The sequence below is a fragment of the Poecilia latipinna genome, unplaced genomic scaffold, assembly GCF_001443285.1.
Source record: "Poecilia latipinna isolate Pla-1442-1.1 unplaced genomic scaffold, P_latipinna-1.0 Scaffold575, whole genome shotgun sequence".
NCBI lineage: Eukaryota > Metazoa > Chordata > Actinopteri > Cyprinodontiformes > Poeciliidae > Poecilia > Poecilia latipinna.
In genome coordinates, this window is record NW_015113191.1 from 56,112 (window position 1) to 77,362 (window position 21,251).

Sequence of the window (21,251 nt, forward strand, 5' to 3'; positions counted from 1 at the left end):
TAAACACCTTAATATTTTACTAGATCCTGATGCATACGACCTAGAAGTAGAAGTGGGGTGTACTTTCTATACACAATGATAGTTTTGTTTTCGGTTATCGTTGTTCGAATCCTTCTGGATTATTATTACAGATAAATCCTCAGAAACAATTTTGTTCTTACTGTGGTCACCAAACATGACAGAGGTCTGTTTTGCTGTGTCATTGCTGGTTAATATGTGCCTGCAGTCATGAGTCCATGTGCGCAGGAAAAGTACCTGTTTGGTGAATCTGTTACCAAAACATAGACGATGACGTGTGGCCAAGGCAAAGGGACAAGCATGGACTAAAACAGGGCTGTGAACCACAACTTTAGCCTCTAACAATGTGTGCTCCTCTTAAAAAAGGTTTTCATTTTTAAGTAGCATTTAAAATAGTCTAATAAACCAAATCTGGATTTTCTTGCTTTTTAGTGTAGTTCTTCAGGACGGTTCACTGATTTACCGTCAGTCAGGTGGCCATGATCAAGACTGACACCGTGCCGTTTCTGACAGACCGAAAAAGAAAACAGCTATGCAATAAACTATTTTAATTAAAAGGGTCAAATTTTGTAAACAATGGTACATCCAAAATGTAAATGGATCTTTTTCTTATTGAAAGATTGAGGAAAAATTGAGAAAAATAAAAAAACAGGAAAACGTCTCTTCTGAGCAATAAAAGCAGGATTTGGTTCACAATTTCTCTGAAAACGCGTGTTACATTCAACCAAGTTGAATAAATTAAAGTAGATTTGGCTTCACCCAAGTTTCACCAAAGTCTGATTTTGCGTAGAAATGGGATTGTTTTATTGTCTCTAGATTTGATTACAATTTTTGTTGCCACAATTCAATACAAAATAGATGTTTGATTCAAAACGATTATTCATTATGATTCCTACTTCAATCGATATGTGTGCAAAGGAATCTCACGATCTACTCCAGTCTGTTTTGCAAGGCAGAATGACAGACATTGAGGTGTCCTTTAATTAATTCAGTTTTAAATATTAATCCATGTTTAGCTTCATCTACTCTCCCAGTCCGGACAGCGCTCTGGACCGGCGGAGTACCTCATTAAAAGCTCCGTTGTAGCTTTGCTCCAAGTATTTGCGGTGTTCCGTTGATGCTCCATCTTGAACCCGGTGAAACTCGGAAAGCTCCGTCTTTCAAGCACTTCCTTAAAAAAAAAAAAAAAAAAAAAGAGTCCAAATGTTTTCCCTGAACGAGGGAATACAGGTTAAATCTCTCGTTCTTCTTCTTGTTTTCTGTAATGGCGGATCGTAAACAACTTCAAGCTGAATACCGCCACCTACCGTTCAGCCTGGGAAGCTACAAAATGGAGGCCGAGACACTGTCTTCGATTAATCCAGATCGACAATGTGCCTTTAATAGCTGCATAATTGTTACGTGTCCCGTTTTATTTGTAGAATATTGTTTATGTTCGTGCTGATGTCAGTTTGTGAATTTTATTTTGTGTTTGTAACCAAAGATAAATAAGCATTTTTTTTTTAATTTGGGGACATTTCAATCGTTTCTGAATCATATCAATGAGAATTGGGATTCTTATTTGAATTTTTTTTGAGACACCCCTAGTTTGAGTAAAATTCACGGGATAAATCTATTTACTATTAAAAAAATAACTGAAATGCAAAAAGTGTATAGTAATTAAAAAACAAATACTTTGTGTTGTATCTTACACTTTCTATTGTAGGAAATTATTAATTTAATTTTCAGTTACTCCTTCAAACTGTGTAATTAAGGACAGAAATGTTATTACATTGTATATTTTTGATATATGAAATTCCTTGTTAAAATATTTATGGAAAAACAACGTAGCAGATGAGTCTATTTTAGGGCTGCTGCGCTAAATAGGAAACTCATGACCACATGGGTTCTGGTCTATATTTAGCTCTTTGATAAAACAGTTCAAGTTCTACAGGTAAAACATGCATACCTATCATACCAAACGTTCCTGTGTTGTTTTCTACTCTGATCTAATAATCAAAACATAGCAAAAACTAATAATAAATAGTGACTTTCACTGCATAAACACCATCATTTGGCTTATTTTGAAGCATTTTTATCGAGTTATCAGCACTGAGAGGAAAAATGTTTTTTTTTGCTTCTGAACACTGAAAAAAATACAAAATCTTACCAAGTAGTTTTGATCTAGTTTTTAGTGAAAATATCTTAGAATAGAAATAAGACAACACTAACACAGAAGTAACTTAACATGTTATAAGTAGCACTTATAACATGGGGAAAATGTCTTATGAAATAATCTGCCAATGGAACAAATACTTTTTTCCAATTGTTTTAAGTAATTTAAGGAATTACTTAAAACAAGTTACAATACCTCACTTAAAAGTTACTTGTAAGTTAGTTTTGTCTCAAGTGTATTAAGCTATTTGCATCAGAAACTAGACCCAAAATACTTGGTGAGGTTTTGTTTTATTGCAGTGAAGGAAATGAGGTCATAGTCTGAACCCCAGAAAAAAATGTGCTTATCTCCATTTGGTGACCAACATGTTGTTTTACCATGTAGACGCCTCGATTTAGCAACTCTGTCATTATTTTACAACTTCCTGTAGCCTAGTGACAACATCTGAGTCCTGAGTGGACGGTGGGTTGGACCTTTTCCTGAAACTAAGTAGGATATGGAAGCAGCAGCTGTCAGATATCACAGATATGCTACTTAATAAGGAGCAGTTTCCGACAGCTTCCGTTATCAGAATTAGGTGTGAAGAATGCATAAAGCCGGAGTTCAAATTCCCAGCATTCCTCGGCGTCAGGCTCAAGTATAAAGGAGCAGCTGGTGGAGCCCAGCATCCGAACAGCAGCCGAGTCAAAGGCCAACGAGTGGAGATATGAACGGCAGCATCTCTCAGAGAAATATGTTTCTATCTTCCATCCCTCTCTGCGGTCTGCTCCTCATCTTCAACCTGGAGCCAAGCAGCACTTACCCCGTCAGCACCGGCTTCACTGACACCGATATGGACATCCTGAAGGTGAGCATCCAGCGACCCAATTCAGAAAGTCATAAAACTAGAGAGGATTAGGCTGCTAAGGTTAATGCTGGTTGTTTCAGGTGCTGCTTCAGAAACTGGAGGAGTCGGTTTCAGAGCAGACTGCGGTGGACGAAGGAGTCACTGAGGAGGACGGCCGCGCTAACAGGATGAACATGGAGGACACGTCCAGCGAGCGGCAGCCTCAAACCGACCTGGATGAGGAGCAAATCAGAGAATTCCTCTCCGCCAAGAACCTGAAGAGCGTCCGCAACGACTCGTCCAAGAGGTCTTCCGGCTGCTTCGGGCGCCGCATGGACAGGATAGGCTCCATGAGCTCCCTGGGCTGCAACACGATTGGCAGATACAGTGAGTTTCACTGCAGAAAACCGCAGGAACACACTGCTCCTCATTCACACTGAATCCGTTTCTGAATCTGTTTTCTTCTTCTCTCCAGATCCAAAGCAAAGGTGAAGTCTTACCGTCCAACTGATGCTGCTCCAAAGTCTGTACCAAAACCTGTTTCCTTTTAAATGTTATTTATTGAATAATATTTACTGTTTATTTCTCTTGCCAATATTTAAAGAGTATTTATTGAAAATAGATGTGATGTTGTTCCTTCTGTACTGTTGAATGTCTAATAAATGTTTACATCATCAGAAATGTGTTAGTGTTGTCAAAGCGTCACAAGGCTTCAATTCAATTCAAAGATACTTTATTGACTCAAAGGGAAATTAAATGTTGTAACTCATTATAGTTGGCAAGAAAGATCTCCTGTAGCAGACAGTATTACAGCAAATTTGAAAAAGCCTCTGATTGAAGACACTCTTTATTTCCCCCACACAGTCTCACCTAATCTCAGGGTGTCCAAAGTGTGGCACGGGGGCCATTTGTGGTCATTGAAATGTTTTTATTCGGCCCCTGACAACAAGTCAAGAATGGTTACAATTTGGCAAATAAAATAGGAAACGACTGATAACACAAAAATCTGGAATTGACTGCTTTTCTTTTAATAAGGCAACAGATTTCTTGTGTAGGTAAAATAAGAAAAAAATATATAAAACAAATTTATATTTTCAATTTAATTGATTGTGTAGCCCATAATTTTTTTATCTTCAGCATAAAGCATGCATTTAGTTGGAAATAGTAAATGTAATAAAAATGCTTCACTGAACCTAAATAAGGATTTTTTTACACTATTAGAACCTCCTGAAGCCGTTTCAGCACCATGGAGAGCAAACAGAGGAGCTGCAACACCGTGCAGACAGTAAAACTGAAACTTTTCTGTTAGAAATGATCTACAATCCAACAAAAACTACTAAACACAAGAAAAGAGTTGCTGAATCTCCAGAAAAACCTGTGGAGTAAAACTTTTTCTCACATGGGCCAAAATGATCAAATAAAATAGTTTTTTCCTCCTCAATAATAAACTAAGCTGCAGGACTTTACTTAGACAAATAGAGTAGTTTAAATTTGTGTTGAAACTTATTGTAGATCCCAAACTTTAAAAAGTTTTTTTTTAGTTTGCCTTGTTAAAAGAAAGACGACCAGTTTTCAGATTTATTAAGCATATAAAACAGGATTTAGGTGATGCTTTGTTTAAAAATGTTTCCTGTGTTTAGTAAAGTTCAGAAAATTCATTAAAACCAAATTTGAAAGCAGCAAAGTTTTCTTTTGAGAAAACACAGTGCAGACATGGAAACCAAAACAAACAGTATTTACTATTGTAAAAATATTTTTAATCTCTGATTATTTTTGCTCTAACATAAATTAAATTAAAACTTGCATTTATGCAAATGTTATTCTACTAAATCTAATATAAAACATGTTTTATTTTGCATTTTTGCAAGTGCTGTGCAAAATTTCCACATGTGCTGCAGATATTGTAATCATCATCCGAAAATGATGAAAATACATTTTTCAGTTCAGTCAAAGTTTTCCAAGTTATGGTAGTTTGGGGAATTATATGTAGGTTTCCTGTACAGTAACATTTAAAAGGGCTCAGATTCTGTTTGGGTGAAAAAATAGAAGAGATTTGGAATGAAAACTATTTTGTTTTGAAAACGACGTAATCTGACCACAGTGAATTTATCTAACAATTATCTAATGGTACTGATAGTAAACTTGGGTCAAAATGAAAGGAATCCTCTAAAAATGTTTGTAAAACACAATTTAAAATGATGTATTTAATTAAATGTTATTTCTGATTGGCTGCTAGTCAAATTCATCTCACTGCTTTTCTACTTAAGTTAGAAAGAAACTGCTGCAAAAAAACATACAAATGGTGGAAATAAGATAAAATTTCATGTGATTACTGTAAAAGATAATATTTTCTCATAATCAAAACAGTGGATTGTGTTGAAAATGTGTTTTACCTTGGAATAAAGTCATAATATATTAAAATAAAATAAAACTCATTACCATCTGAAATCAGAAGACATCAGGTTAGCATTGATGCTAAAAGAATGTAATAATTATTGAACAGTGAATGAAAACATTCTAAAAGTTGATGTTTGTAAAGGTCAGAGGTCAAGGCTGTTTGGGAAGCTGCTTTATAAGACGTCGTCCTGCAGACCAATGAGGAGACAGATTTGTTTTTCTTTCCAGTGTTGTAACGATGGTCCTCAAGGTGTGAGTCTTCAAGATTAATTAATTTCTGATTGATAAATTGAATCCTGTCCCTTTAAGGCTGCAGGTTTAACCTAATATGGAGTTTTGATGCTCAGAAGAGCAAAAAGTGTTAAATATTTTCACTGAGTGCTGCTTTGAAAATAAACCACGCCTGAGCGCAGGGAGCCAAACTGGACTCCTGAAGTCATCCCACTGATTGGTGCTCACACACACACACACACACACACACACACACACATACACACACACACACACCTCTCAACACACAGACACTCATCTGACTTGCTGCTTTATCAAGCAGAGGTGCCAGAATGCTCTTGACTTGATCTATGAGCCAACATTGACTGTCTGCTGTGTGTGTAGGTGTGTGTCTGTGTGTAGGTGTGTGTGTGTCTGTGTGTGTAGGTGTGTGTGTGTCTGTGTGTGTAGGTGTGTGTCTGTGTGTGTAGGTGTGTGTCTGTGTGTAGGTGTGTGTCTGTGTGTGTCTGTGTGTGTGTGTCTGTGTGTGTCTGTGTGTGTGTAGGTGTGTGTCTGTGTGTGTGTCTGTGTGTGTGTGTCTGTGTGTGTAGGTGTGTGTCTGTGTGTAGGTGTGTGTCTATGTGTGTAGGTGTGTGTGTGTGTAGGTGTGTGTCTGTGTGTAGGTGTGTGTCTGTGTGTGTCTGTGTGTGTGTTGCCATGTATTTAGCCTGGGCTGGTGACGGCTGCAGGCTCAGCCTCGGCATCAGGACAGCATGAAGACGGCGGTGGTTTTCACTGCGTTGGCCTTGTTCTGGCAGCACAGTCTGGTTACTGGGCACGCACTGGGACGGCCCTTGATTCCCAGTAACCTGGACCAGTTAAAGGTAGGAGAACCAGCTCAGAGCCGCTGTGGGTGGAGGGTTTGTGGCAGGGGTGTCCAAACCTTTTCTCAAAACTGACAAGTCAGTGGAACTCAGGGGTCAAAAAACACCCAACCCAAATTTAAATGAATAGAAATATTAAAATAAAACCAAGCAGTAAAGTTGGTTGATTTTGTTGTTTTTTGTAGAAACAATCCAAAACTTTAAAATGATTTAGTACATTTTCTATAGTAAAAGAAACTTGATTTAAAATCTTTTGGGCTTGATTGAACAAATGTATTCAGTTATAAGAAAAAGATCTGAGTCACTTTCTTTCAAAATACTTCCTATATTTAGCAAAGTTTAGTAAATTAAATAAAAGCAGCAAAGTCAGATTTTCAGAAAAAGTTTACTTTGTGTTCTACTTTATATTTTCTACTGTAAAAAAAAATTACAACATAAAATATTACTTTTCATCAGGATAATAATTTTACCCTCACTAAGGCCAAATTTGTATTATTCTAGGGGGACCGCCCAAAATCACTCCAAGGGCCACAAATGGCCCCTGAGCCACACTTTGGACACCCCTGGTTTACACTTTGATGGCGCTAAAAGTGAGAGATGGAAACGGTGAAACAATGTCTTCTTAAGGCAGCCATGTTGGATTTTTTTTCTGTTTTTAGGTAAAATTTTTATTCCATTTTTAAATGTTTCTCTAATATTTTCTGTCCTTATTGCCAAGTTAAGTTAATGACGCAAAACATGTAAAGTTTAAAATTTACATGGATGAATTGGATTCATTATGGTCTTCTGAGGTTTAAATAATATTTGGGTTTTTTTTCACATTAAAACTGTCAGCAGCATCATTTAAACTATTAAAAAGGAAATTTTTTACAGTGAAGCCATAAAATTCGGCCATTTTGCTGTTCATGTTGGTAAACTCAGAACTTCTGAATGGAATGCAGCCGAAGCTGAGCCAGTTATGGCCTTCACAGCGTAAAGGTTGTTTTTAAATGGTTGCATAAAAATTATTGTTATCGTGATGAGTTGATGGCAAAAATGTCTTCCTGTGACATCTCCTTCAAGAACAAGTCATTGTATGTATAAACAGAATATAGAAATTTATTGTAGAAATTAAAAAAAATATAATTATAGAATATATATATATATTATATAAAATACTGCAATTACAACATATTCAGTCTAAAATGTACAAACTGTTCTCCATAGTGTAAAAGAAATTACGAACAATAAAATCTCAAACTGTTTAGACAACAGATGGGAGAATTTAGAGTTTAACCGCTGCTGAGCGGAAGGACCTTCGATAACGCTTCTTAGTGCACAGAGGATCTCCGATGTTACCATCAACAAAAAAGAAAGAAAATGGGCTGAAAAAATAATGTATGCATAGAAAAAAAAGCTGAGTAAGACAAAAATTATGGAAATAAAAGCAAATAATGACGATTTACTATAATTTTCAGTCTTTTCTGGATGATAAAGATGTTAGTTTTTCAGACTAAAAACAATCCTGAGTATCTTCCACAAAAATAAAAAATAAACCTGCAAGGCTGGAAACCCTGATATCTATGTTACCGTAGAAACTTTTCACTATGATGGAAAATTGATATTTAGTTTATGCACAGGAGCAAAAACCCTGATAAAATGTTTTAAAACATTTATTCTTTAGCAATATTTATATTGATCCTAGACCTGTCACAATAACAAAATTTACTGGACAATAAAATAAATGATAATACTGTTGTTTTGAGACCATTTTCTAGTAATATGCTACAAATAATGCAGGAATTAATTGATTTATTGATTATGGTAACATATATAGTAGATTGTGCCTCATAATTTGAAGCGTTTTTCTCTGAATCGGTTTAACATGGAGCCGTTTTTACCTCTGCAGTCGCTGCTGGAGCGGATCGAGGAGACTCTGGCTGACGAGGCCCGGGAGGAGGCGGATTACGAGGAGCCGACCCAGGAAGCCGAACCGAGCTGGAGCCCGGAGCAGCAGAACCGGCCGTCGGAGGCGGGTCAGCGGAACCGGCTGAACGACCTGCTGCTGAGCCTTAGGAAGCGGGCCTCCAGCTGCTTCGGCGCACGCATGGACCGGATAGGAAACATCAGCGGCCTGGGATGCAACAGCGGCAGAGGTACCACAGGGTCCACGTCAGGGGGGTCCAAAGTGCGGCCCGGAGGCCATGCGGGGCCCTCTGATGGACTTTCAGTGGCCACCCAACTTTAATTCAAGAATTAAGCAAATCTGGCCTGAGAGCGTAGTGAACCGAGGTGAACCGAGGTGGCCGATCGCCGATTACTGATCTTTAAAAAACCTGACCTGTCGATTCTGATTCTGGCTAATACCAACTTATTTTTTATCTGAAATGTTGCTAAATGTAGCAAGAAAATGGATGAGTTGGTATACTCTGTCACTTTTTATTTAGTTAGCTCAACGTTTAACTAAATGTTTAGTTAGCTCTGAGCTAGCTCAATGTTGTACGAGAGCTACGTAGTTAAATTGCTAACTGAACATTTGTTGGGAGCAGAACATTTAGTTAAATTAAATGTTTAGATTATCAACTAAATGTTTAGCTTCCTAATAAATATTTAATCAGTATTTACTTTGTACACTAAATATTTGGCTTCCAACTAAATATTTAATTTGGAGCTAAATATTTAGTTTGCTAAGTATTCAGTCTGAAACTGTGACCTCCATAAATTAAATAACAACATGGAGATAATATGACTTTTAAAAATGTACTTCATTGTTTTTATTTTTTGAGAAGCTAAATACCCCAAATATAGATGTTTAGTTTTGTGTAACTTTACCAACGACCGCCCATATTTCCAAACCTCAAAACAAAAATGTAACTAAAACTTCCCCTTCAAGGTCAACATACTCTCACAAATATCCATAAATTATTTCTCTGTGTTTGTGTTTTCCCCTGCAGGGTAGCCGTACGGATCGTTGGATTATTCTGAGCCTGAAGCCATGACTGTCATCCTGCTCCGGTGAAAATTGATTATTGATCATGTAAATATGAGTGGTTCACCCTCTGAAGTGGAAATTTATCTGCCAGCCAAATATGTGTCGTTTTCTAACACATATAAAATTAAAGGTAAAAAAAAATTACTTTTTTATATTTATATAAATAATTCACATTACAGCTCAGTACAGTTTTCACAGTTTAGATTAATTTAATGAATTAGTTTTAATGATGTATGCAAAAGACACTGCTCATGTTAGATCTATAAATGACACTGAAATGTTAAATTAAATGAGATGCCCACCATGGAAATGTTTTGCCAGTGTAATAATTTAGAAAACATTTTTGTTTGTTTTCATCATAATTGCGTAAGAAACATTTATTGATAAAATGTGGAAATATTCTTGTTGCTTTGTTGAAACTAAACTAACAAATAAAACAGTTTCCTTAAAAAGCGTTTCAGTTCTCCTCATGTTTAATTAAGGATACAAACTAAATATTTAGATTATTTAGCCTGCTAATTAAATATTTAGCTTCAAACTAAAGATTTAGCTGAACAATCTGATGTTTAGTTTGGAGTTAAATATTTAGCTTGCTAATAAAATATTTAGTTTGAAACTGACATTTATAAATGAAATTCTGTTATGACAAAGTAAATAATAATTTGTGAGCTAAATATTTAATTTGAAGCTAAATAAGCTAAATTTAAAATTAATTAGAAAACTAAATAATCTAAATATTTAGCTTAGCTTACTCAGCTAAACTAAATAATTTAAACTAAATAGCTTATTTAGCTACAATTGTGTTTACAAACAAAATAATTTGTAAAATATTTTTAGTATAGAACTAAAAATATTAAGTTTCTCAACTGTATATTGAGTAAATATTTAGTTGTAAATATTTACAACTATTTAGTCAGTAAATATTTAATTTAAAAACTAAATATTTAGCTTATTTAGCTAGCTAATCAATCAATCAATCAAATTTTATTTGTATAGCACATTTCAGCAGCAAGGCATTTCAAAGTGCTTTATATAATTAAAATAAAAACAGCATGTGACATTGAAAAAACAGTGAGAAAGAGAAAGACATTTTGAAAAAGATTAAAAAATATGAAAACATTAAAACCTCTTTTAGGACTTCAGTTAAATGTCGTTTAACTGGGGCTCTAACCTTCTGGGACTTTAGTTAAATAAATATTTAGTTTTAAATTGCCATCTACAAATGAAATGTCAGACTAAATGACCCCAAATTATTGCTGTTAGTCTTTGACTTTATTACTTTACAAACAACAATCAAACCACTTTAACGTTCATAAATGTCCTGATTTATTTCCACACAGAGCTGGGGGGCGGGGGCTTGTGTTGTTTTTCATTTTACACTTCATTGAATATTTGGAAATGTCTTCAGCTTTAATGGTTTAATTATGTTACATAAATCTCCCAGTAATGTTAAAATTGATGTTAAATCTCCATATGTCCAAATTAATATGTTTTTAAAGGATGTTCTAGTTTTTATGACTGTATGTGATATGATTAAGATATTACCAACACAGTTTTATTATCCACATCAGCTGACTGTTCAAGTAAATCTGTTGTTGATTTTAATCCACTTTTATCTGAAGATTAGATCATTTTAAAAAGAAATTAAATAAAGTGACTTCAGACCAATCAAATCATGTTTTCTTTCTATCATCATGAGTGTCAGAGTACAAGGGAGTCGCAATAAAAACAGTAAAACTGTTTAACAACATTCAGAGGAATAAACTGAAACAAACACAAAGCAGATTTAAAGCAAAACAGAAATAATCACCTTGACAAAAACCCAGGAAATACTGGAGCCACCTCAAGGATAAGAGGGTACCGTAAATATAAAAACAGGGAGAAGTACATTGCTGCCAAAAATTTTTTTAGAAAAAAGAAAAGAAGTTTAAAATTTGCTAGAAAAAAAAAAGAAATTTTCTGAGTTTTAAACGTCAAAAATGTTCAACTTTTGTCAAAATTTGTGAGGATTTTCAAGCCAACATTTTGAGATCAGAAATTTCCAAGTTTTTTTTCTAGAAAAATGCTTAGTTTTTTGGCAGAAATTTACTCCCTCTTTCCTTTCCATTCAGGCTGCTGTAGATTTGAGCAAGTTGAGTAAATTTCTGCCAAAAACTCAGAAATTTTCAAGTTTTTTCCTAGAACATTTCTGAGACTAATCGCAAAATTTCAGATTTTTTTTTATAGCAAATTTTCGACTTTTCAAGTTCATAAATTTCCTTTCTTTTTCTAGCAAATTTTGAGATCAATCTCTAAATTTCTGAGACTTTTTGGCAGAAATGTTCTCCTTATTTCCTCATCTTCGGTGGCCGTAATTCGCCGCCATCGTAGGCGTGAATCTGTCGCTCTGCGGCCTGAAAGCTGCTGTGCATCACATCAAGTAAAACCGACGGCCGTCAGATGATTCATTCTGTAAATCTGTTTTTAATTCGGACTGAATCTAACTGCATTGGACAGGCGCTGAAGAGGGAACGCCACTGTGGGTTTGTAATGGTGGGACTGGGAGAACTGGACTGTCCACCCACATTACAGAGATCCTGCTGATCAATCAGAGCATGATGATGATGATGATGATGATAATGATGATGAACGAGGGGAACATCTGGAGCGACGGCCGACAGCTGCAAAGCTAAACCGTCCTGAACTCAACATCCTCTCACATCCAGGCGTTAAAAACCGGAGAAAGCTGCAGATTTTCCTCCTGATGGGAACAAGACGGATTTCCTTTTCCATGACAAATAAATTCAGGCTCTACAGCGGAAAACCTGCAGCGGGATTCAGAGATACGATCGAAGTCGTTCCGATCCTCCTGTCGCTCTGGGTAACTTTCCACCATTAACCGGCCCAGAAACACGTCGCTAAGCTAACAGCATGGCCGGAGCGTGGGAGCTCGATTTAAGGGATGACTGAAGGTTATGATCAGAATAATTACAAATCAGTTTCTTTACAACAAACCCAGAGTCTGGATCTGCCTTTCTGTCTTCAGATCACCAGAGGTTAGAAATCCAACCCGACACTCAGAGGGAAGCAGGACGGCTGAATTAGTTTGTTTCTGTTTCACTGAATTAAATATCAGCAGCTTTTAGCAGAGATGCTTCCTATAGTTTATCAGACAGCGCCCCCTGGTGGTGAATCCATTTTATTACTGTCTCTGTGTCCAGAATGAAAAACAGGACAGGATTTCTTTGCTGGAAGAGTTTTTCCTTCAACAAAGTTTTCTGCTCTGGTTCAGACAGTTAGTTTTAACTGGTTTAATTACTTACACACTGTTGTTTATGGGCTGCTGTTTGTAAAGTTAAACATTCAAAAATTATCAGCAATAATTTGGATTATTGTAAAAAGAAAAAGAATGGGGTCATTTTTCAAAGTCATATTTTCACCTTGTTACGCATTATTTATGAATATCATTGTTTCAAACAAAATGATTTAGCTAGCAAGCTATTTAGTTTAAAAAATAAATATTTGGCTTCAAACTAAATATTTAGTTAGCAGGCTAAATAAGTTAAACTCTGTAAGTTAAAAAAATATTTAGCTCTAAATATTTAGTTAACAAGTATATTTAGTTTAAAAACTACATTTTTATTTAGCATCCTAAATAAGCTAAATATTTACTTTTAATAAATTATTTATGTAGCTAAAAATATTTAGTTTGCATCTAAATATTTAGTTAACAGACTAAATATTTTGTGAGCAAGCTAAATTGGCTAAATATTTACCTTTAATATGTAGAGCTAAACTAAATACTTACAGCTGGCGCAGTGACTGTTGCTGTAGATCCAGTGGTGAATGTGTTATTTCCCATTTTGAGTAGATTCAGCCCTGGGAGTCACTAGAAATCTAGTTAAACTGGTTGGTAATAAATGTTGGTGCAGGTGCAGAAACTGTGGAGATATTTTTCAGATTGTGAGGAAACATTGCTGCTGCAGGTCATGCTGACTGCCTCACCCTAACTGGCCTTCTACAGTTTACCAGATCAGATCGCATTGCAATAAATTGGATTAAATTGGGATATATTAAATTGGATTTGATCCTGAACCTGACTGTTCTTGATTGGGTTGAATCGATTGGATCACATGTAACTGGATAAGAGAGGGAAGCTGTGTGAGAAACCTTCTGTTGTAAAGTGTTGCTTTGATAATAAATCCAGGTTAAATAATTTTACATTAAGTTACGAGTCCAAAGAGAGAGAGAGAGAGGGTGTTGAAGCTGCAGTAATCCTGTGATATAAACCTGCTGAGCCGCTGCATTCAGCCTCAGTGGGAGATAAAACCAGCCTGATAGCAGATGGAGCGTCCGCAGGTCTGCGCTGCACTCAGCAGGATGAAACGTCCGCTCGCTCTCTGCTGCTTCCTCCTCCTCTCTCACACCCTGAGCCCAACGAAAGGTAAGAACTGCGTCTAAAGCTACCCCACAGCAAAACTCCTACTCAGTTCAGGTCCCTTCATGTGTTTGTTTTTAGCAGGAGAAATTAAGCATTTTTCAGGGATAACATGAAAAACAGCCTTTTAGCTAATCCTGGCTTTTTTACAGAAATATTCATTAAAGTGTCCCTAAAAAAATTACTTAAATTTAAATTTTTTGTTGTGTTTCTCTCATTTTCATGAAGTCTCTGTCAAACTGCTTTATCCTTTTTACTCCCACTTTCATTAAAAACCTTCCCTGTGATCCGGTTGGTGTTCGTTTTATTTTTAATCATCATCATCAGAAATGATGATCTCATTATTTTTAATTTAATCACGCTCGACTACATCTCATTCCTAGTAATGGGGTTAGTTCATTAAGCACCAGCACAAATGTACAATTAAAGGGGCTTTTTGGCATATGTAGGGTGAAGTTTTGTAAAAAGAAAGATAAATAACATTTACATTTCAAACAAGTTACAAATGCTGTGGAGTTTGTATATTTTTACACATGAAATCACAAAGATTTCTTGCAGGAGACACTGTGTGTTCGATAGGAATGTACACAAAGCGAAAGGAGACATTTAAACCATTCCAATCAGTTTGGAACCAGTGCTAACTACGCTAACGCTAAAGCGCTACACTAACATGGTATTTAAAAGAAGCTAAATATTATGTTATTAACTAAAAAGCTAGTTCTGCTAATCCTAAAGTACTACACATGGTATTTAGCAGAAGCTAATGCTAAAGTACTAAAGTGATAACTTAAACTTAATTCCTTGTTAGTGATTTATAATTTATCTGAAAAATTTTACCTTGTGGAAGCTAAGTGCATTAAGTGTTTTCTAAGTTAGCAAAATGCTAAAGTGCTAAACAAAACTTAGCTCTGTTATGGGCGGATTAGCGGAAGTGTTACTAATTGAAACAAACACTCATCTAAGACATTGCTTTTGCTAACCACCTGTCCTTCCTTTCCCCTCCTGCACTTATTGCTGACTCAGCAATCATTCTTTGTTATTGACCATTTGTAAACTACGTCACTTGATCACCTGCAGGCGCCATGATGGATCTTCGGAAGTGACACTTGGAATATTATTAGCTAGCTTAGAAACCGACCCAAACCATCTCCCTCTTCATTTTTTATGTTCCCAAATCCAACTTTGCCTGATTTTATGCTACCTGACTTGTTCCATCATGTCATAAACAACGTTTCCCTTACACTAGAGCAGATTTAAAACCATGCAAAAGTCTCGGTGCTAACCAGTTTTCTTTTATACATGCTAGGCTACATTTTATTTATCTTCATCATGATTCGATCACATTTTATTAATCTTACTCGCTTATTAAGTAAGAACATTGATCTTCTTACCTGGTTAGAAGTGTTCGCTGCAAATCCGTGAAGACACCAAAGGTTGCCAGTCTTTGGGATTGTCGGCTGATATCCATCTTTCCTGGTTACAGGGATAAAACAACGTACAATAAAACAACGATGAAAGTTTGGCTCGCGTCCCTCTTTGTTTGTACAGCCAACCGCGCATCACTATGGCATTTTTACACTGAAATAAATTAAATAAAAACATTAGGCGACCATCTGTCTGTTTTTGACAAGCATTAACAGTGTAACACAGTGGTTTGTTGCCCCCTAGTGGTAAGAATACAGATCCAGGGACAGTTCATGGTAGGCCAACTTACTACAAGCGGGATGTTCCGCCATTCACGCTTTCAAACTCTAACCAAGAAAATCATAAACAGTTTGAATTGATGTCCGTCATGGCGGGAGAGCCTGACGTCACGTTCACAAGCGTTTTTCTCAAACTGACATTAAAACGCATCTTTGATTAAATCTTTTACAGCAAAAATTCAAATCTGCTTCTGGGTATTTGTTTGATTTATTATAAATTAATCTGGATGACTTTATGCTTCGGGTCTGTGTGGAGACAGCTTTGTGCCATCAGAGCAGGACTGTTCTCTAGTGGGTTACCTAACTCCGTTTGGAGATGTTCCTTTGGGGATAAAGAGTCCATTGTCTGACTCTGAGCCATATTGCTTATGGTAATCTGTACTTTCAAGTGATTAAATGCTTTTGGCTGTTGAAATCACAAAGTGCATGGATGTTAATCCCCAAGCAGAATCCACAGATATTCTGCCCATGATCTTGGACTCTAGTAAAACCCAGACACCCGTCTCCCTAGAGACACGATCACTGTCCAGGATCTCATCGGGAATCTTCTGGTTCTGATCCGGTTGGCCTTACAGCTTCACTAAGTAAAGTAATGCCTTCTAATGAGATGTCCCGACCATCTGAAGGATCAGCAGCTCGACTCCATGTTCTTACAGAACCAGCAGGTGAGATGAGCTTCCTCCGTAGGGAGGCTGGACTCGGCCTTGGCGATAGGTTGAGGAGCTCCTTCATCCACAGGAAGCTCCATGTGGAGCCGCTGGTTCTCCACACTGAAAGGAGACATTAGAGCAGTGGTGTCCAGAGTCGGTCCTGGAGGGACAGCATTCTCTCCCTGGTGGAGTAACTACCTTCTCAGCATGTCAACGTTCTTCTTGGGCCTCTCATGAGCCACCATTTGATCCAGGAAGAGAACCAGGAGCAAGAACTCCCTGGAGAGACCATATTACTGTCTGACCCGGGAACGGGATGAGAGGAACGGACGGACGGGCGGACGGGTTGTTGCTGCTGTTTGATCACTGACGTAACATGAGGAGACAATATGGCCGCCCTGCAGACCAAACCTCTTCTTCTTCACCACACCTCCTGGTTTTTCATCATTTCCCATCTTACAAGGATTTTGTGTATTAGACTAATGTAAAGTAATACTAAGCAAAATCTGAAATGTGTGGCGGACATTTTTATTCACCAGTAGTGATCTTTTTGGGGTCTGTCTCTACTGGTTTATCTGAGATTTTTACCCAGTCTTCTACACAGAAGAGCTCCAGCTGAGTCAGACTGAATGGAAACCATCTGTGAACATCAATTTTCAAGTTTTACAACAGATTATTTCTTAGCTTTGACTTTGACTAGGCCATCCTATGACATGAATGTAAACGTTTCCAGTGCATTTCAGGCTGTATGTTTATGATGGTTCTCCTGCTGAAAGCTGAACCTCCATCCCAGTTTTCCACCTCCAAAAAGCTTTATTTCAGTTTTGTCCTGGATTTAGCTCCATCCTAAAGCTCTCAAGCCACACTTTTCAGATTCCAGATGTGTAATTTTCCTGTATTAAATCCCATTAAAATACAGTGAAGTTTGTAGCTGAAGCTCATGTCTGCCTGTTTAAATCAGACGTATCAGTTCCTAATATTTTATTTCCAGATTCCCAAATGGTCTTTATGGGTAAATAATGTTTTTGCAGGTTGCTGGGAACTCTTTGACCTCGTTTGGAAATTTTTTAATCTTTCTTCCACATTGTTTGTGTGTCTGGAGAGGCCAGAGATGGGCAATGCCCGGCTCTTTGGATCAAAAGCTCTATGAGGATTAAGAGGAAAAACATGGGAGGAAAATAATCTGCAGCCACGGTGACGTCATGCGTCAGCGGCCGGTGCAGCGGAGGTGAGGCTGACTGCCGCGTTGCTCTGCAAGGTGACCTTTGTTCCCAAGGTCAAAGTGGAGAGCTGGATATCGATTCACTCCCAATGAAAACAGACATATTGTAGCTGTAGCGTAGCAGAGAGACAGAGGAGGAGTTCTGAAAGGCATTGACTCAAAATCAACAGGTTATTACCACGGCAACCAGACACCCACACTGAAACACGGTGGTGGCAGCATCATGATCATCTGTTGTTGCTTTTTGTCAGATTTAACCCTTAAGTTATGTACTGGACAACGTGGCGCCTGAGTCTCTCAGGTGATTTCCCACCTGTTTGTCCTCACCTGCAGGTTACCTGATTGTTTCCATGGATCCCCTCCCACCTGTCGTCATCGGTGACACGATCACGTTAAAGTGCAACTTCCAGACGGACGGCACCCTAAGAGAGATCGCGTGGTTTCAGGTGAGCATGCAGCATAAACGGACTGCAACGTTTTGGACGAGATGTGGAAATTTATCACATTTCTGCCTCCAAACTTCAGTTTGATCATTTTATGTTTTCACAAATTAAATAAGTAACAGATGAGAGTAGCCCATGTGAGGAAATAACTTCCTCTTTTGGTTCCACACATGAGAAGTTTTTCTATGACCAAATCATTCAGCATTCAGCTTCTATGCACCACAAATCTGGAACAAACTTCCAGAAAACTGCAAAACACCCGAAACTCTGAGTTCCTTTAGATCAGGGCTAAAAGCCCAGCTGCTTATGAACCGTAATAAATTAAACGGTGACCAACATATTTGGCATCTTGATTTTGATGATGCCACTCATCAAACTGTAATGTTTGCTTCTGGTTTTCATAATTGTTGACAGTGTTTTGTTTTCATTACTTTGTATTTTTATGATCTAAAGCACTTTGAACTGAAATGTGCTATAAATACACTTGATTCATTGATTATCAGTTCGTATATAGTTTTTAATCCTAAATTATTCACTGTGGACCAAATTATTAATAACAACTCACGTTTAAACGCACCAGTCATCAGTTCACATGAATAAAATGGTGAGTTCCGTCTAGATTCTGAAACCTGAATAAAACTCTCTCTTTCTTCTCTTTCTCACGACAGAAAACAAAATGTTTTCAGTTTTACTCCTCATTTTTAGGTGGAACCAGCGTTTCTGTTTTAAATGGTTTTCTTTGCAGGTAATTGAAGGAGGCAATGCCAAGCAGAAGATTTTCACCTACGATTCTGTTTTCAACTCGAGTTTCTCCAACATGGAGGACACAAACAAACGAGAGGAACTGATTTACCACTCAACAGTACGGTGCGAATGGCTGACAGGGATAATTATTTAACACAATAAAAACCCAGTTAGGCTGAACCTGGTCCGGTGACAGCAGGTTGTTTTCCTTGCTAACAGCCTCCCGGAGGTGCAGCTGGAGGATGACGGTCTGTATGAATGCCATGTGGGGATCTACAGCAAAGGATCCAGAGATCAGCTGATCGAAGCGTCTGGCAGCGTCACGCTCTCCGTTATCGGTTCGGCTCATTTCATCTTTACTGCCACACATTTTTAAATGAGGGAAAACCTTCATGTCTCTTATAAACAGTAAGTTATAACATTTTGTCAGAGCAGTTCAGCGTAAAATGTACTTTGTTTCAACGTAATGTCAGAAGTTAGTGAGGATGAACATGGACGACGTTGGAGGAAATGACATCAGAACCTGATCCTGCCGATTCATTCATGCAGTTTACCATGAAGTTAGCTTTGAATATCTACACCAAAAGTGAACTTGGGTTCATTTTTTAAATAATTGAACCCAAATTATTGCTGGTAATCCATGAAACTTTGCAAATGGCCTCCCAGACTAAACTGATGTTTCAGTTGAAAGTCAGAAAACCAGTAAAACCTTTGTGGGACTCCGTGTTAGGGCTAGCCATTAGCAAACATACTGAATAACAAACTTCTCAGCTTTTCATCTAACATCTACAAGGGAAAACTCACAAATAGACGTTAGAGATTAAAAAGCTCTTAAACTGGTGGCAGCCATTTTGGAAGGCGTTGTAGGGATGGTGAGAACCGCAGTCTCGTCTCTCAGCCTGTAATGTATGGTAAACCCCCTCCAGTGTGTGAATATATTTGTGTTTTCCCTGCAGTTCCTCCCAGGTCTATTTCTGTAGCGGCAGCCAACAGCCCGGCTCCGTTCAGCCGTTACGAGGCCAAGAACTTCACCCTGGTTTGCATTGTTACTGGAGCAAAGCCGGCTCCCTCGGTAAGACGCATCCGTCTGTTGTTATCTCTCCCCAGATATTCTTGTATCCCAAAAGAATCCGGTTTGCAATCTATTTATGATGGTGGAGAGAAATGAAAAGCGTAACAGAGCAAATGAGAGCCTGGCTGGTAGTAATGAGTTCACAGCTGGATTTGATATGAAACGAACACACACAGAAATGCAGCCTGAAGCAGATAGAAAGTTTGAAATTAAAAAGCTATTTATGGCTGTGGTCTGTACCCTGTGCGACCTCTTTGCCAAAGTATTCGGCATTAATACCGGAGGATTAGCAAACAGCTGCATTTGTGATGGAATCAAATCTGGTGGCAAAGAAATTCAGCTTTCCAAAATCATTTATGATCGACATAAACTAATCTTATTCCCATAGAGATTAATCTAATAACCTATTTAATGTTTTCATTTTTGAATTCAGCTGCCAGATATTGTCTATGGGGCAGCTGGAGCCATCTTCAGCTCAGAGCCCCGTTCAGCTGCTCTAAGTCCGGTTCGCTTGGGTTGGTGTGAATTAGAGAAATCTTCCAACTGCTAAAATCTGACGCCTCCATCTTGTTTCCATCTGGAGAAGAAGGAAGTTGTTCTCAGTGTCTTCAGAGGTTTTTGTATCATTTCCTTCAGTGGTTCTTGGTGCAGCGCCCCCACAGGCCAGGAGGGGAACAGGTTGGTGTGACTCAGAGCCACAGCAGCTGGAGGTGGATCAGATGATGAAGTTTTGGGTCCAAAAGAACCGGGTTTACTGGACTATCAGGTGTGAAAACATCCTCAATCCGTTTCCAAAGGTCTCTAACTTTTCCAAACCTTCTGCCTTCCAGGTTTACTTCAAACGGGACGGTGAGCTCATTGACGTGTTTCCAGCAGCTCGGTCTTCTTCGTTGGTGGGACATCACAGTAAAGCCTCCAAAAGAAACCGGAGCGTGAACCAGGTTCTTCCCAGAGGAGATGTTGATGACACCAAAATCCAGAAGTCCCTGTCCCTGCAGAACCAAGCGGGGAAGGTGACCCAGCTTAGAGAGAATGAGACGGACAGCTTGGAGCGAGGCGGGGAGGAAGCATCCAGGTTGAAGCTGGAGTCGACCATGGACGGCATCCCGGAGACGGTGGTGAGCCGGGAGTTTCCCCGCTGGGTCCAGAGCAGCGACCCGCTCTACTACTTCCAGCACTGGCAGCAGGTGGCGGGTGACGGCACCATGGAGGCCAGAGCCATGCTGACCTGGAGCCTCAACCCACAGCTGGACAACGAAGCCCTGTTCAGCTGCGAGGTCAACCACCCCGCTCTGTCCATGCCCATGCAGGCCGAGGTCACACTCAGTAAGGCCACAGCTCAAATCTCAGGTCACTTCAGCGCCTCAGAACCGTATCGGTGCTGACCGGGCTCGGGACCATAACGGCCAGAAAGTATCTGAAATATTTGAGAGCCTATTGTTGCACACTTAATAATTAATCAGTGTGGTTTTTAGTTATTTTTATTTTATTTCAATTGTTGACACGTTTGGCGCCACTTTGTTGGGGAGTGAGAAAGTG

General features: G+C 38.3%; 3 protein-coding genes and 2 long non-coding RNA genes across 5 annotated transcripts; 3 read left to right on the plus strand and 2 right to left on the minus strand.

The window, feature by feature from the left end:
• Nucleotides 1–554: 554 nt before the first annotated feature.
• LOC106953336 (uncharacterized) lies at nt 555–8,450 on the minus strand. Its single transcript, XR_001426186.1, has 2 exons — nt 8,371–8,450; nt 555–1,189 (listed from the first exon to the last, which is right to left on the minus strand). It is a non-coding gene; the product is annotated as an uncharacterized LOC106953336 (long non-coding RNA).
• On the plus strand, nt 2,351–3,695 carry nppb (natriuretic peptide B). The gene is made up of 3 exons (XM_015042019.1): nt 2,351–3,020; nt 3,101–3,386; nt 3,475–3,695. Exons 1-3 carry the CDS (start codon nt 2,880–2,882, stop codon nt 3,489–3,491), a joined length of 444 nt encoding a protein of 147 aa, XP_014897505.1. The 5' UTR covers nt 2,351–2,879; the 3' UTR covers nt 3,492–3,695.
• nppa (natriuretic peptide A) lies at nt 6,353–9,592 on the plus strand. The gene is made up of 3 exons (XM_015042020.1): nt 6,353–6,490; nt 8,379–8,625; nt 9,424–9,592. The coding sequence occupies exons 1-3, from the start codon at nt 6,380–6,382 to the stop codon at nt 9,426–9,428; spliced, it is 363 nt and encodes a 120-aa protein (XP_014897506.1). The 5' UTR covers nt 6,353–6,379; the 3' UTR covers nt 9,429–9,592.
• Nucleotides 8,525–17,869, minus strand: LOC106953335 (uncharacterized). Its single transcript, XR_001426185.1, has 3 exons — nt 17,781–17,869; nt 15,270–15,351; nt 8,525–8,603 (listed from the first exon to the last, which is right to left on the minus strand). It is a non-coding gene; the product is annotated as an uncharacterized LOC106953335 (long non-coding RNA).
• Nucleotides 13,539–21,245, plus strand: LOC106953332 (immunoglobulin superfamily member 21-like). The gene is made up of 6 exons (XM_015042018.1): nt 13,539–13,884; nt 17,787–17,899; nt 18,642–18,763; nt 18,860–18,978; nt 19,597–19,712; nt 20,543–21,245. Exons 1-6 carry the CDS (start codon nt 13,785–13,787, stop codon nt 21,095–21,097), a joined length of 1,125 nt encoding a protein of 374 aa, XP_014897504.1. The 5' UTR covers nt 13,539–13,784; the 3' UTR covers nt 21,098–21,245.
• The last annotated feature ends 6 nt before the right edge of the window (nt 21,246–21,251 follow it).